Source organism: Labrus mixtus, chromosome 6, assembly GCF_963584025.1.
Source record: "Labrus mixtus chromosome 6, fLabMix1.1, whole genome shotgun sequence".
Lineage (NCBI taxonomy): Eukaryota > Metazoa > Chordata > Actinopteri > Labriformes > Labridae > Labrus > Labrus mixtus.
The window spans coordinates 12,022,821-12,040,792 of NC_083617.1; the positions used below are offsets into that span (position 1 = coordinate 12,022,821).

General features: G+C 38.6%; 1 protein-coding gene across 2 annotated transcripts in view; it reads left to right on the forward strand.

Moving 5' to 3' along the window:
• The window catches only part of rgs7a (regulator of G protein signaling 7a), a 56,772-nt gene that overhangs the window by 16,931 nt on the left and 21,869 nt on the right, over positions 1–17,972 (forward strand). For both annotated transcript variants that reach the window (XM_061040012.1, XM_061040011.1), the window contains exon 3: positions 13,932–14,028. In XM_061040012.1, the coding sequence (XP_060895995.1) occupies positions 13,932–14,028 (97 nt within the window). The remainder of the gene's footprint in view (positions 1–13,931; positions 14,029–17,972) is intronic.

The following is a 17,972-nucleotide window of genomic DNA, read 5'->3' on the forward strand; positions in this document are numbered from 1 at the left end:
ATCAGAAGTTATGTGAGACTGTATTTTATACCACTGATAAATTATGATATGGCTAACTGCTCTAAAATTTGCAACAAGCGCTGCAGAAATGTCAAAGGAGGATAAATGCTCCTGTTCCTTCCCAGGAAGCAGGCATAGCTGGCTGACTACCTCTTATCCATGATTCTATGCTTGTCTCTTTCACTCTGTTAGCTGCCTGGCCCTTAGGGACGGAGATGTTGGGGAGTCTGGGGAAATATTGAACATCTTTCTGCTGCCATACGCTGGGGACACTGATTCTCTGGGGATGTGAGGGGGGAATGAGGTCACGTGTTCCAAAAAGCTGTAAAAGTTGATGAAAACACTGAGAGAAAGGGGCATTGTGGTGCAAGTGTCTGTTGGCAACCATCTGGCAAAACTCAAAATTAAATAATCTCTGTCCAGATCTGTCCATCAAACCAGGAAACACTGCTCTAACTTCTGCTCCTTTGCATCCTTTACCAATGACTTTGACTTCCAGCAAGAAATTCAATATGAAAGACACTTTATACCTTTAAGATAATGTAAGGAATTTAATGATGCTGTCAAATAAAGGTTTTTTCAGAGGAATGATTGCATTAGTTTCCCTGAAATATAACTTAAGTTAGTGAAAAAGATAAACTACGAGCCTCTGGTAGAGCAAGGCCATGGATGAATTAGCTTAAGAGAAACATCAAAAAGGCTGTAAACAGATGTTTTCCTGCTCACTCCAGCATTAATGTGAATATTTCCTACAGCTAATAAGACAAAGGTACCACTCACTGGGCTGTGATTGGTCTCTTCTTCTGTTTTTCATTCAAGAGGAATACGAACAAGCCGCTGAAATTACGCTCTGGATAAATATGATGTTTGAACTACGTCATATAGCAACTGTATCTTCAATGCATCTCTTTTGCACTATATTTGTAGAATAGGAATAGGGAGAGTGTGACGTTAGAATGAGAATAGGGATTTAAACAACAGGGACTACAGTACCTTTCACAAATGATAGCTGTCATGTCTGGGTAATATCCATCCTGGCTGAAGTCTTGCAGTAAAAACAGACTGTGATAGATGTCTAGTGCCACTTCACAAGATTGTGACCTCTTTTACATTTATATTGATTATTTTATCTTTAAAAAAAGAGTCTGTCCAGAGTCTGGGTAACAGTGGGGGAGGTGAGTTATAGGTTTCAGACTTGTCTCAGGTCTCAGTATTGTCAAAACGAACCTGCTCATCGCGCTTGTGTCTGAAGTGTTAATAGCTTTTCAAAGGGACCCACTCATATGTCGGCTGTCATGTAGAGGGCTGAGATGCAATGAATCATGAAAAACTGGGATAACCATGCACACTTTCAGACGGTCATTGCTTGAACAAATGTATGGTGTTGAACTAGGCCATACTCTCTAAAAGTAATCTGTTAAAAAAAAAAGCTTGAAAGGGAAGTGGAAACCCCGTTCACATGCTCCCCTCAGCACACCGGGATGTGTTCTGTCTGAACGTGGTGTTCTTTTGATATTGTATGTTTTGATGAGTTACAGAAATCATTGGGTGCAGCCCCAGCCTCCAGCTCCGGCTCCACAGTTGAAAAGGGGTTGAGGGAGCACTTCTTTTAAAGGATACTGATGTTTTTATGAGTCTGATGATCATTTATAGCATTTCATTATCAGCCTGCGCTTTCACTGTTTGTAGATACGACTGCCGCAAATCATTTAGTGCATGTTAACGATATACGATTATAGAATGCAATTAATTTTGCTTCATTAAGTCACGGCAGTGACATTTTTATAACCGATCGTTTCACATTGATCTTTTTAAATAATGTAAATATAGTGTTCTATGACAGTAGACTCAATGACAATGAGTCTATAAACCATTTATGTTGCTATATCAAAGCTTTCCTTTGATGTTAAACACAGAACTGCAAACTGTATTTTACCTTGCCACTGAGCTACAGGTAGTGAAGCATACCATGATGAGCAGTGAAGAAGAAGACTGATAGTTATTTTTTTTTTTTACCTTTATTTAACCAGAGTATCCTGGCCAAAACAGGCAGCAGCTCAGTAAACACAATTTCTGACAAATAATGAGCAGCCAAAAAGACATGAAATAACAAATCAAACCAGCAAATATTTGTCAAGATCTCCCACAAGCATGTATCAGGTAGAACATCTACAGCCAGATGTACCTGCTTCCATGTCCTTTAACGTCCTCTTAAAATAACAAAATGAGACCAGCTCATAAAAACATGGATGAAAATATTGCTGGGTTTAAAAATACTTAAGGCTCTGGTGAGGGGTTTTCATCCGTTTACAAAAGTCTGGAAATAATACTGAAACCACTCTATCTATATATGACCTACAAAAGCAAAAAGGACAAACAAGGAGACTGACTCTATCTCTGTAGTCATTTTTAATGCCTATATATGCTGCTATGGTCGATGTCAGACGTGACAAATATCAACCTGATGCCAAAAAGGCTTTCATTTACGCAAAAATACAAATACTTGATAACATTTTCTGCTAAAGATTTTTTAAAGAAAACCCTACTTACATGTACAGGACAGGATCATCGTAGAAGATGAGACGTGCTACTTTGTCCAAAAAGATGAAGATCTTTTTTTTTTTTGGTTGTGAGTGAACAGAAACTTTTTAAATTGGCTTTGCTTTGTAATATGAGAAATACAATGAATTCAATTCCCATTAGTTGGACCTCATGTGTTTTGGTGAGAACCACTGCAAGTTCAGGTCTGCTTGTTTGTTTACAAGGAAATTCTCCAGAGCAGCTTTAAAGGAAATGGACAATCCATAATTCATTTTGATTAAAGTACACTGGGTCGAAACTATTGAGTCATTTAATGCATTATTTACATTATTTTCTTTTCAGACACTCTTATATGTATTGCTTAGAAGTAAAAAGAGGCTATACGTGTCCGCATAAAACAACCAAACAAGCCACTTAGGTAACCCTGAGTCAATAACACCACATGGGGAATCAAAGATCGCCTTGTTTGTCTGTAAACATCAGCCTCACTTTCATCCATTAGCAGATCAGACCTAAATCCGATCAAGCCATTAACAGGCTCTCAGTCTCACATCGAGGAGCATTTCAAAGCCGAGGAGAAACATCATGGTTGACAACATCCATTTGTAATTATCTCAATAAGCCAAAGTCTGTAGTAAGAAAGCCATCTGTCCGTCACTGTCCATCACAGCTTGCTTATGATGGTAATACTGCTGCTGTGAGCATGAGGGTTTCGAAGTGGCATCAGGTTTTTCTTATCACAGTCCACCATCAAGAAAATTATCGACAAAGCAGAGCTGCACCAACTGGTGCATTATAAAAGACATTAATGATATTAGGTGTGAGAAGGGAGAGGAGGAATAATTCTCATCTTAAATAACTCGTAGATCTTTGCAGCATGGCTGGAAGAGAAAGACGCTGAAGTTTGGCTCTTCAGGTTCTGTCATAGTGTACTTTCTGTAATGTGATGTTATCACAAATGACATATAAGGAAGAACAAACAAGACAGAGGTAACACGTGTGGAAGAACTTCCTGAAAAGTGACCTCCCAAGAAACACATGCTCTATTTGACTGATGGCTCAATGATCCATATTCATTCTGCTGCAATGTTCTTCTGACGCCACGTTCTAGTTGGGAAGCTTAAATGCTGAGAAGCTCTTGTTGCTGTTTTTAGTGGCAGGTTTGCAAATAATTTAACTATCAGGAATCTAAGAAACCTTACAATTTCAACACTTCTTGAGTGATCAGCCACAGATAAAGCAAGAAAAAATGGTCATGGTTCAAAGTAAAACTGTATATTTTTTAATTTACAAGCCACTAACCATTCCAAGCAAAAATATTTCGAGCTAGCGCAGTTTTGTTAGTTGGCTTACAGTTGTTTACTGTTCTCTTAAAATCAAGGCCTTTCATGTCTATAAAACATTATTACCTAAGAACTAGTAGAATGCTAACATTAGCTGTCATCTAAAGGTAACTTAAAAAGCTCAGAATATGTTGTTTTAACTTGATCCCTGATCACGCTCAAGATTTTAGTTATCAATTGTGTTTTTTAATCTAACTTTTATACAACACAACCCTCCATCATTTTAACTGCATATTGCATTGGGGAAAATGGCCTAGGTAGGTTTTGTGGAGCTTTATTCTACACCAAATTGATGAATGCAACCGTAAGCAAGGCTTCCATATAGCTCTAAGTTGCAGATGTTGTTTCAGTGACTAATCACTGTTTTGCAGATTTTGCCTCACAGCATATAGAAATGAAGCTTCAGTTTGGATGGAGTAATTGCCTTCACTCCAGGCAGTGTTGTCACCTGGGCATCTGTTCCCGGTGTTCGATGATCCTTGCCTGCTGTGAAACAGACTGTTGTCCCGGCTCCTTCTTAGAGGAAGAGCCCTGGCATTTGAAAAGTAAAGAGTTGGATGCAAAGTATCAAAGAGACAATGAAGATATGAAATAAACAGCCTTATGCAAAAATAAATAAACTCAAGGCATGAGAGTTTGAGAAATTCATTCAAAATCAGGGAGATTATAAATCTGGGTTGTTCATGGAATTAAAGGTGAGAAGAGAAAACAGTGCGACCTTCTGTTGCCAAGGCCAGGAGAGGGTTTCTTTTTTTTGCCCTTTGCATTTCGCTCATCGATTGTGTACAGACTAAACCCCATGTAACCCTGATAGCTCTACCTTTGGAGCCCTCGTTCCTCTGTTTACATTGCTTTGATTGCATATACCCCATGTGATTTATTCTTATATACTGTATATATATATATATATACTGTCAATATGTTCTTTACTCCTGCTTGCATTTTGTAGATGCTTAACTCCATGTTGTTTTCCAATAATTTTAGTCTGTGCAATGGTAATTTAGTTTATTCTAAATGATCTAATGTAACTTTATCTAATTCCAAGTCCCTCTGGTTGGAGCCAGATGTGATAAGAATTGCTGAAACATTTAGCTTTGTGTCTTTTCAATAGATTGCTCACACTGAATTGCCCAACAACGTGATGATTGATAAATGGTTGGGGTAATTTTGGAGGCAAGATATAGATATAATAGTTTTTTCCATTTTGTTAAATTAAAAGATTCCTTTAATTTTTTTCATGTATGTTTGTATTCAATATGTTTGTGTTCTGGATTGGTCATGAGATATAAGGGAACATGTAGTTATTCCATTTACAGGTGGGAAATTAGATTTAGGCAACAAAAGATTTGATTGTTAATCGAGGATAATTTGGCAGATTAACTTTAAATTACATTGCCGAGTGATAATAGGCAGGAGTTTAATCTAAACATAATCATAATGATAAAAATAATAATAATAAAAACAGGTTATATACTCAGGGCCTAAAATGAAAATCAACTTAACTTTGCAACAGCCAAAGATAACATTATACCACTTATAAAATGTCTTAAATGTAGTTACAAAACTTAAACTTTAACAAACATAAACCTTATTTGATAGAACGAAGGAACAGGAAAGCAAACGTCCTGTCCTTTATATCCTGTCTACTAATAATCTATCTATCTTTCTCTCTCTCTCTAGCTCTACCACCTTATGCCCCCCCCGGCTTCCCTCACAACCACTTTCTTTCTTCTCTCTTATAAATGAGTGATGGCGAGCTGCCAAAGATGTCCTTGTGATAGTGGTCACAGACTGTGTTGCTGTGGTAACTCGGAGACTTAAGATTCATGGCATCCATTCAACAACCCTGTCAGCATGAGCTCAATAAGTTCCCCCACCTTTCTGCAGGGTAATTCTGTTTTGAATGCCCAAGTGGTGCAGTGCTGCACAGGTGCAGGCTCAAGTGTCTGACTGGCTCTGTTTGAAATTATCTGGCAACCCAACAATGTCTTGTTGGATAACATAAGCCGGTTGTCAAGCTATTATGTTTAGGGTATACCAGTATTTTCTCTTTCTTGGACAGTTTTGTTGTTTTGTTTTACAGTCACAGGTTTTGCAGTATTTTGTTGTTCATGAAAATATTTTATTCTAAGACAGACTAGTGTGCCAATTCCCACTGACAGTAGGAACTTGACTTAAGTGGGAAAAAAACAATATTCTCTTCTAATTTTCTTCTAAATTCACTTATTTTTGCTTGAAAATGTGACTTCAATCTGAATCACATCAAATATTTTATTGTAAATCGTACATTTATTCATCTGCATGTACAATATTCAAAAAAATCCATCCAAAATATGTTTTTATGTTGATTCTTTTTAAAATAATAAGTGAGGGTTATTTTGTTATTATGCCATATGGTATAAGCATATACAGATTAAATTGTCCAGCCAATCAGTGAACCTAGTCATTTATGTAATATACAAGTTACTCACCTTTTCACAAGAGAGCATTTTTCTCTGACCTAGTATTCAGGGTTAAAGGTTGAAATGCTTATATATATGCTCCAGGTTGTGGGAAATAAATATCTGACAACAGTTATCATCTCATCACTTCCCAATGTATCTGAAAAAGAAGTGACAGTGGCTAGTGAAAATCCATGTGGTTGTTAGCTGCATTACAAGGCAAACAACATACTGTAGGCTGCTTGAGGACATTCTGGATTAAGACAAGAGCTAACGTTAGATAGTCAGATAGCTTACAGTTTCTTGATAACGTAATTGTTAGAGGGAGGATGCCTCGCTAATGTTAGATAGGAATGTACACCTATTATCATATACCACTATCAAAGGTAATATTAGCAAGGATGTAAATGCTAATGTTAGCTGTTGTCTGTAGCTAGCTTATTCACAAATATGTTGTTTTAACTTGTTTAATGTTCTATATTTCTCCAGATAGTTTCGCTCCATTGTCTTTTCAGTTGCTGAAGTGGTAAAAGGAGAAAGTACAGAAAACTTTACATTTTTTAAGATTCCCTGTTTGATTTGACTAAGCTTTACACCCCGAGTATGAGATGAGAGGAAAATGGCTGCTCTTTAAATTTTTTCTAACACCATATTGGTCCATATATAAGGGCGCACTCGCACTACGCAATCCGTTCTGTGCCCAAGCACTTTTGAACCCAAAAGCCCTCTTTGTTTTACTAGTGTGTGTGCTCTGTACCGTACACTTCCTTGGCACTGGCATGGTTAGAGGATTGGTTTGGATTGCTTATGCACGAGCTCAAGCACATGAATGCAACATGAACATTTTGTAATCAATCCCCATCTTGCATAATCAAAAAATCCAGGATTGTAAGAGGGCCGTATCAGAAAAAAATAAAATAAAATAAAAGCCACAAGGTCAGTAAAGTTGCAGTTGTGTTCTCTGTGTTGTTCTCTGTTGTCAGAGTAGAGTAGAGACAATTCACTGTGCGGCTATCATACAGTCCATGGCCGTGCTCAGGCCCGGTAGTAGTGTGAGTGCAGGTAAGTGGGGGACAGGGGATGTTCGACAATCTTTACTTTGCTAGACATGTTTTCTTACTTTGAACTGTGTGACTGATCCAGTAAAAGATATGCGGTGAATACAAAAGCTCCATCATGTCCTTGCAAACTGCTTTCTTCTACCAAAGGTACTGTAGACAAATTCCTTGGCTCAGCATTACTTCGGTTTGTTTGAATGAGCTGCTGACCCCTTCATACTTAATGGTAATTGTAGGAGGGCTTTATCATTTTACAGATGAACAGAAGTCAGTCCACAGAGATTTAGAGTTTATAAAATAAGTGATTATCTAATTATGGCTGTTTTGAAAAAAGGTGCTTTAGTTCATCAAGTGTTGGCATTCCTTCACCTCAGCCTAATCTAGGTCACCACTGGAGAGGATCTTCATCATTTGAATATGTCATCACTGTATACAGACACAGGAGTGAAGAGTTAGACACGAGCATGTCTATTAAGGACAATTAAACAGGTAAAATAATGTTTCTAATAACATGCAATCATCAAATTGGAGTTGCAGGTATTTAAGAAATGATTAACAGTATGCTTTAGCTGCATTATCTCTTATACTTATCCCCCATAGAGAACACTGTGCTTTTGGATTTGCTTGGTATACAAATGCATCAGTCGGTCGGCAGTAGACGTGAGTCATTTGTTGTTAACAAAGCACTTCACTATAAGCTTTACTGAAGCTTCAGCATAGATCGCTGAGTGGTTTTGTTGTCATAATATTGATCCTATTAAAAGTTGCTGACCTTGAATCCGCTCAGCGAGCTGTATTTATTAATTTTTTTTGTAAACCACTGCTGGTTTTTGAGGGCAAACTAAATGTGAAATACTATCGCTCAGCCTCCGCCACAGGTTCTGCCTCATTCACCAAACAGATGACTGCAGTTTGAAGGGAAATGAGATCAAGCTACTGCAAAGACTGTTTTATCTAGTCAGGCTGTCATGCTACATAGCCGCAGGTTCTATTTAGGCTGCTCTCGCACCGCAGGCAGCCAGACTTGAGCTGGGAGTCACCTATTTTGATGTTTTGCTTTTTTTTAATTTTTTTATATGTTTAATAATCCCCACATTCTGGGTTCAGAAGCTTTTATAATATGTGTCTGTGTGTGCTTGTGTGGGTACATCTCTGAATTCTGTCAGAGTGTGTATGCTCTGGTTGCAGTGTGACTGGTAATCGCTGTGTGCTTTGTGGGGCATGCAATGACGTGAATATCTTCTGTGTTCCTGAGTGAGTGTCTGTGGATGCAGTGGCGTTCTTCTGTGATGGATGATGCAGAATTGGGAGTTATATCCCTTCTGCTCATGTAGACACACTTGTCCTCAGATATAAGGTAATATATCAAGGTAATAGCATTCTCTCTCTGCAAATCTGATGCAGGAGCGTTCACCCATCACAGGCCAGGTAACGAGACGAACAGAGAGAGAAAGGGGGAGGAAGGAAAGTAGAAAAGTAGAGCTTTTAATTTAAGTGCAGTTTTTTTTTTTTTTTTTTACATCTGCACTGATGGACATACACTGGAGTGAATGCTGGATGAGACTTTGAATAAGTGACAAGATATGACATTTGATTGAGTACTTATAAAAACCAAAGATAGATTTCTTACTAAAATAGGATGATAAAAGAGGATGAGCTTCCTTCTGTTTCAACTTAACAGGAAAACCCTTTCAAGTTCCATTTTGTTAGTGGGCATCTGCATCATGCCAAGCTTATTCCTCATTATCTTGATAGGTCCTTCGCTCTCTAACAAACATCCCACTGTCCAAAGGGGTTTGAAGCACATCTAGGTAATGATGATCTGCATTTTACTGTTTAAAGAACACATTCAGCTCATGTACATTTGCTTATGCAAGGTAAATCTAGGCCAATAACAGAAACGTACGACTCATTAAAGAATGAAACTATTATAGGCTGACTGTAGGCTGTGATGCACAATCAACAACATGCTCATTTCAAATATCAAGGTCATAGAGATTTAGAGCAATATCAGTGTACTGAGCATCCTCAGTTATCTCATAAAGCTGCCCCATTGACACACCACAGTAAACCAACTGTAGGGCCGGCTCTTGGCATAGGCCATATAGGCGGTCTCCTAGAGCGGCACATGCTGGAGGGGCGCCGCCGAAAGAATAATAAACATTGCATCCCTGTTGTTATAACAGATCCAAATCTCGCCTAGGGCACTAAAATGGCTGAAACTAACTGTAAGAAACTAAGAGCTTTTAAAATAATTATCAGCGATAAAGTGGAAAATAGAGGTGGACACTCTTTGAGACACTGATCCACATGAACTAAATCACAGTTTACTTTTGTTGTAAAAAAAACACGGACTGTTTCTGAGAGGTTTACAGAGCCTCTATGACGTAAACCACTGGTTTGTTATATACAGTACTGTACATATTGTATTGAAGGTGACTTGAAACAAGGGGTTGAGACAATAAACCCATTGGCTCTTTTACAAGTGGACTTTTTTTTGTCACCCCCTACTGGCTTTGGAAAGAATGCAGGTTTAAGGCACTTTTGATGAAAACCTAATGGCTATGTTGCTTCTGATATACAGCACACACCTAAAACCTAATCGACACCTCTACTTCTTACGATATGCCCCAAGGCAGGAAAATATAAAATAACCTTTATTTCTTGCTGGAGTAACTAATAAAGGTCACATTAAAATGAGCCACCTGAGGAGAGACAATAAAGTTCCTGAAATTTCCTCTTTAAAATGCTTGACCTTCTTGGTGTGCTCAATATTGAACCAATCTAACAACCAATCCTTTTATCCCCTCTCTTTTCTTAGAAACAGCCTGGTAAATAAGAGACTTTATGGTGCACTTAACAACGGCTAAAGAGAAATCCAAGAGGCTAGCATTGATTTACAAACCCAGTTTGAAAATGTTTTTTTTCCCCCCCCTGCAAACAGTGCTTCACAACATTCTGATTGCACTCCGAGTGCCCTCCCTGATAGTCTTTGAAGTGCTTAGAGCCGTGTGCCGAAGCTCAGTATGTGCTTATATACGGAGCTTTTGTTAGTCACTTTATATGTACTGAGCCCTGTGCCATCATTATTCAATGATTCACACTGTGCAGCCAAAACACTCACTCTTATCTGTGAAGAGGCTGCAAAGACGCAGTCAGACAACTCTGGATGGGTGGGTGGAGGGTGGGGGACAGAGAGAAAGAGAGAGAGAGAGAGAGAGACTCTTGCCGTCTCTTCCTTACTCTTTTGGGAAATGACTTGCCTCTCTTCCTCACAACATGAAGCCAGAGAGCTTCCCGACTTCAAGAGCTTTAGATCCTGAATATTCACGCTGGTGGCATTTTACCATGTGTAGGCGGTGAGGGTTTGCAGAGATAGGAGAGAGTGTGTGAAGTATTGATCATTGTTGCTGTTGTCCTTGTTTGCTCTGTGTCTCATAGTGCCAGCTTACTCACAGAGAAAGACAGTGAGAGATTGAAACAGAGAGAGAAGGTTGGCATTATGAGGCACAGTCATTCAGCGGAATTGGGATTAATTTAGAGCGATATGTTTATGGGCAACAAAAGGAATGATGCATGCAACACATGAAATGAGGCCACAAGAACTGTGGTTATTCTTGTTTTTCTGTTCACCACTTTGGGAGATATAGCTCTGTAAACTTGGGTTATGTAATCATATATTAACACGGGAAGTTTTTAAGATCTATTTTGCCAGTGTTGAGTTTCTAACTATAATTACAAACACATCTTTGTCTTTGTAACCCCTCTGTCCTTGCTAACCTTAAATTGAAGACAGAGACAAAGACAGATCTTTACCATCTTACACCTGAACATTTTGATATTTCCAGTCTGTTAATAAATTGGAATTATGTTGAGATTAAACAGCGCAAGTTCCATTTTTAGTGTATGTGTAAGAGGCACCTTCCAAATAACTCATTTGAGGACTTTCAACATGTCCCTGAATGACCACAGGCAAAGTATTGAAAGTCCAAGAATGCCAAATGGAAGCAGAAATAGGAGACAGATGGTCAGAGGCAGTTGGGATGGATATCTTCACTAAGGTCCTGATATTTGTGTAAGATGTTCAGAACTCAATTGAACCAACAAGCAGAAAAGTATGAACATGTAAGAAATATTGAATGATCTGTTTCTTGTAGTTTCTGTAGAAAAAAGGACAAAAGAAAGAATTGAATTAATATAAAAACCTCCTCCCTTATTTCCCTCCTACTTTGTTGTTGTTTTATTTTAGTGCCCCTCAAACAGCTCTTTGGTTACTGTATTCAACTGTGCGCTGTCATCGTCGCTTAGTCTCCAATAACTAACTTGGAGGACTGTTGGCGCGAGGGTATTTGACTTGCTACAAGCTTAAATTCTCACAATATGCTACAATACAAGCTCATTAAGTAAAGTAAAGTGACTAAAGTGGTCACAGAGTTACATTTCAAACCCAGTTTTTTAAAATTATAACCAGAACTGAACTCCCCTCTACCCAATATTGCAACCGTAATTCATTTGCACAAAATGGAATTGGCTTCAAACTGTGTTACCTTTGCAAGACAAGTTTGACGGATAAATAAATCACATGTGTTTCATACCATGCAAGACGGAGATAAAATAAAATGTCAGATAGGGTCAGGAAGATTGATAGATAAAGACAAACAGACAGACAGACAGACATGGGCACAGATTAGTAATTGGATCAATTGCTAATACAATTGCTATTTCATGCTTGTTAGTATGATTTTGAAAGAAATGTTAAAAATTCAATGTGATGTCATTGATATGATTTAAAAACATGTAGCCCTATTTAACCTGAGTTGCTTTGGCTTCTAATATGTGCTGTTGACGCTGTAGCTCTCTGAAAGAGGATCTTATATATTATCCTGTTATGTGGTGTTTCCCATGGATCTATCCTGGTTTCCAGTCATTTTTAGTTTACATGTTGTCTTTGGGAAAATTAATGATGGAACTAAATATCATAGAAAACATAGGCAGCAAAATGTTCTACTAAAATCACATAAAAGCTGCAGCTTTGTCTGATAGCAGGTTAATGGTATACTTCACTTTATGGATCTTAATGAACTTCAATGATGTCCTGGCAGCTTGTCGAGCATTGGGGATGTATTTTGGGGATATTTTTCATTCTCTTTTTTTTTCCTAGACAATGACTGTGTAGTTCTGAAAAACAGCCAAATGTCTGTCACTTCTTATGACCTTTTTACGTCATGGCAAAAAATATTGTATTGTTTTTTTTCCAACTGTAATTACTTCTCTTTTCTACGAGGCTTAAATTTAATTTCAATACTTAACTGATTAAAACATTTGATTGATACAAATTGTTTAAGAGTCAAGCATCCCAGGTGGGAAAGCAGCATGCATTGCTGTGTGCCACAGTATTACAGCAACACTTCAAACGAGGAGCACAGATTCTCTTGGCTTTAATGGGGGGAAGCAGACATTCATTCATTCAAGTACAGACACTAAAAAAAACCATCACACTTTAATTAATTAAGCCCCGGACCTCATGCCCATGACTGCCTCCTTTCATAATAATCCTCTAATAATAATGCTATCACCCACTAGCTGTGTAGTTGTCTGGTACAATGGATAAACTTGACAGCTTCACTACATCTGAAAAATAGAAAATTGATCATCACCAATGAATACTTCTTAGTGCAGAAGATCCTTTTACAGGTGGAGGGATGTAAAGCGACACATTTTTTGTGTCTGATAATGTGTTCTACTTTGTTAAGTGTGTATGTGTTGCATGGCCAATGAGCTCTCTGTGCACGACTTCCATGTGTATACTTTCACACTAGGAGGGAATTTTTTTTTATGACATCTCTTGGCATCTGATCCAGCTGACATATCAGGGCTGGCTATGCTCTTCCCTCAGATCTTCTGCCTTCTGTGTTCTTGGAAAACATGGCTGCCTTGTGTTGCCCTGCCAGGCCCTTGAGACAACTCCCAGAACATTTCAGTCTCAGTGACATGCGCAAATGTATGTGTGATCACATCTGTGCCTCTGTGTGTGTGTGTGTGTGTGTGTGTGTGTGTGTGTGTGTGTGTGTGTGTGTGTGTGTGTGTGTGTGTTTGTTTGTCTGTGCATGCCATACAGCTTTTGGTTCAATAATATAAATCAGTCAATACTGAACACAACATGTGTCTGCAAAACCTGTCGAAGGACATTGTACATTTCTATTGGCTGTTTCAGGATGCACTGCACAAACCTTGACAAAAATGATGTCACTAGACGAATAAAATCCAATAGCAGTTGCAATTTAAAGTGGCAAAAATCAGAGAGATTGACAAAAAAGAAGAAGACGGAAATCAGACAGCAGTTACTGCTATTTACCAACTGCCTAGCTTTACTCTCTGTCCCCTGAAGACACGGCTGTTAGCCCCGTAGGACCCTGTGTGTATGTGTTTACCCCTTTGTCTTACTCACACACAACCTCCACTTTCCAAGGCCAGTTCATGAAAAGTGCTCACTCCCTCCCCTGTTTTCTCAACCTCCACTTCTCTCCCCCTGTCTCTGCGTTGTCCAGATGGAGGAGGTAATAGCACGCATGCAGGATGAGAAGAATGGCATCCCCATCCGAACTGTGAAAAGCTTCCTAACCAAGATCCCCAGTGTTTTTTCAGGTAAGCTTTTTTTGCATTTCTCTTTTACTCTGCTCTGCTGTGCCCTCCTCTATTCATCTATCTTCTCCTCCACTTGGCACCCACCCACTAAGTACCCAACTAGTACATCTTGCCAAACAACACTGAAAGTATTTGGAGAGTTGTCCGCTTTGCATTTCACACCAGCAGTGCCAGAATGTCAGGAGGATTGTATTGAATTTCTGAGCTGTGCAGCCTAATGAGTAGAATGCATGCTGTAGTGATACTCCACAAGAGGTTAGTTAAGTTAAAGACTGCATTCAAAGGCCAAGAGGAGTGAGGCCAGTGTCACTTTCATTTTTCCTGTGCAGGAAAATAGAAAACAAACACACACTGCTTACAGTATACAACTTAATACAGTATGAAATTAAAACCTGTATCATCCCAATCCTATCCCAAATGTTTAAGCTTTACAATTTGTAATCTATTCTGAAGTCCTCAAACAAATATTCAGAATAAATATTTGGAAGTAGACGTGCTAAATCAGTAACCATACATGTTATTCTCTGATTGTCCCTGAAGGTCCTTGATAATCCAAATTGTGCACAACCCTCCTTCTTCGCATGTTATTGCCTAAGGGCTGAGATGATGTCAGAACCACCACTGGTCACCATCAAAGCTTACTATGGCTCACGCTGTGCTTGTCACAACCACTGACAGGTCCAGGCTCTGTTGACATGGTGGCCAAGATGTGGCACAAACTTAAAATATATTTGCATCGACACATGACCACAGACACACGGATATACATTTGAAAAGCAAACGGTAGCTACAGTGATATTATTGCTTTGACGTGCAGTTGATGTACGCTCTCTCTCTCTCTCTCTTCTTTTCTTTTATTTTGATCCGAAGCCGACTCTAGATGAAATATTTTTCGCTCTGGCTAAGCAACATAAGCTCAGACACTTCTCTGTTCTTCTCTTTTTTTTCTCAGATATTGTACACTGAGTACATTTAGCGAACATCCCTTCTTGCTGTAGGAAGATGTCAGAATAACAACAGATGGCTGGTTATGTAGCTCCGTTTTGTTCCTGTTTTCTATATGTACAGTACTTACACATCTTCCCTACAGGGAACATACAGTGTATTTAACTGCATCATGTCTTAAAACTACATGATTAAATAACCATTCAGGTATAATATGGTCAAAAAAAGGCTGTGGAGTTAAAAGTGTTGATGTGCAGTGGATTGGGACTTTTTACATTTTCTTCCAAATAAGTAGTGCTCAGACCTCGATCACAATGACCGCCCAAAAGCCTAAGCCTTTACTAGGCTGTACAATCCAACTTTCACATCATCAAGTCTTTGATCATTCCTCGGTAAGTCCCATAGTGCGTAATTTGAAAAAGTGAAAAAGTCCCTTATCAGTGACCTCACTCACTTCATGATTTGATTGTGGGACAGCACTAAGCATTCACACACCAGAAAGGCCCTTCACAGTCGTGTGGAGGTTTTGGATTTATCCATTCTACCAGCACAAAACATTCCTTCTATGCATGGCATTTTCTACAGGTTCAGCGAGGACAAAGGCTCCTTTTAGCTCCCCCTCTGTGAAAAACACAGCCACTTGTGTTCAGTGGAGCACTCGGCCAAGCTGTAAGCGCAACAGTCAGGGATGAAGACCATGTTGCTGTTGTGTGTTTTTTCTTCTTCACCACTTAGACACTCATTTCCTTTTATAGAACACATTGATTTGTTTACCTGACTTTCTTCTTCAGTTGTTGAATTTATTCACTTGTTACAGTAAAAGCACTTGCTTTCAATGGATTGTATTGCCAAGAAAACAGTTGTGTCTAGATCCAATATTTAGTTGTTTTCTTAGAATAACTGTTGTAAATATCGGCTTCCTTTCTTTGACTGCTGAGCAGAGTAACACTGTTGTAATTGATATTGTCTTTCTGATACAATAAGATTGTGTGACTACATTGTAAGACTGACATCTTAATTGACCCATCTGCCACATAACTGCATTTGACTTATTATCATGTTACTTCAGCATCTTTTGCACTATTCACCACTGCACTGTTTCATATTTAGTGTAAATATTAGTCTTTTCTTATTATGTTTATTGTTGATATTTTAATGTTGTACCTGTACATAAGAGAGCACAGTTCACCAAAGTTAAATTCCTTGTGTGTGTAAGCATACCTGGCCAATAAATCTGATTCTGATTCTGATTCTGTATCACACAGGACTCAACCTGTTATCGCTTCTACTTATCATATTTTTACGGCTGTAAATCCAGTAATCATAACATGAAGAAAAACTTTAACATGGTTAATTCAGCTTTTTTAATATGGCACATATGATGCATGTGTTTGACCATGAGCTCCCGAAGTTTTCCTTCATACTGTGATTATCTGTCTCTGTTCTGAAACGCATTGGTTGTCAGCTGGAGCGCTGATTTCCCTTCTTTAAACAAATAATCACAACATTAGGCTATACAGTCATGGCAATTAGTTAACATTGCACTATTTTCTTGCAACTTTTGCATGCACCCTATTATGAGTATTATGACAATTCCCTGTTTTTGTCATAATTTAAGTGTTTCCTTAATTAAAAATAGGTTTGTGAATTAAGTGAACACACCTCAAGAGCTGAAAGAAAACCACCAATCATTATTTCTAATAATTATTAATATACTGCACTAAACAAAATGTGCCACGTTAGGTCAAGTTGAACTTTTATATTTTATATTATAAAACTCAGATAAAATATAAATGTAACCAACTATACAAATAATAGTACATATGTTTGATGTTTAAGCTAATGTCAAGGTCACAGGAGCAGCCTACGTTACTGCAGGTTAGCATAATCAACTAGAACTTCAAACAGTCAGCTTTTTAAAACCAAACTAACATTAGACGAGTTTTAAAGTCTTCATTGTTAAGCACACTTACCCCTACTTACACTCTGTTGTATCCTTCCTCAGTTCAGTCCACTTCATGAATGCTTTTTCTTTTTTTAAAGATTTATTTTTGGGCTTTTGTGCCTTTAATGGAGAGACAGGACAGTGGACAGAGATGGAAATCAGGGAGAGAGAGAGAGTGGGGATTGACATGCGGGAAAGGAGCCACAGGTTGGATTCGAGCCCGGGCCGCCCGCATTGAGGACTACGGCCTCCAGCACTACATGGGACGCGCGCACTAACCATTGCGCCACCAGCACCCCAACTTCATGAATGCTAACGTTAGCTTACACGCACTCATCCACAAACTTCAACAAAAACTACAAAAAATAAATATTTACTAACCTTGTGCCATCAGACACCAGGTAACCAGAAATAGGTTGCCTTTCAAAATACAAGTGGCGGTATTCGTCATGGCACTCAGTGTAAATTAATGATTCAGCTTTAAGAGATGACATTTAAAATAAACAAACATAAGAAGGAGATTTTTTAAGGTTATTTACAACTATTCTTTCACAGATTAGTTATTATACAGCTATTAGAGCAACTCCTTAACGTTGTGAACATTACTGAAGTTATACTCTTTGTTTAAGATATAGAACATTTCTGATGCACACACACACACACATATTCAAAAGGGCACATGCACAACCCAATCTATGTGCATGATATTAATCAATTCAGAGAACAGCCTTGTCAGGATTACCTTACACGTCTCATTTAAGCTCGCTCTTAGAAAGTGGGTCAATTTAGATAGTGTGAAAATGGGGTTGTATTAATGATTTTAATCCATGGAAAATCTCATCTGGTTATGAGGGCGCCAAGAAGGAAGTGGGTGCAGGGAAAGAGAAACGGAGAGAGACACAACACAGACAGACAGACAGACAGACAGACAGACAGACAGACAGACAGAAAGAAAGATGGCTTGATGGACAGAGAGACAGCCACAGGGACCGACTTTCTCACTGCATGAATTCCCTCATGTCTCCATTTCACACCTTTCCTCTGCGTTCTGTGG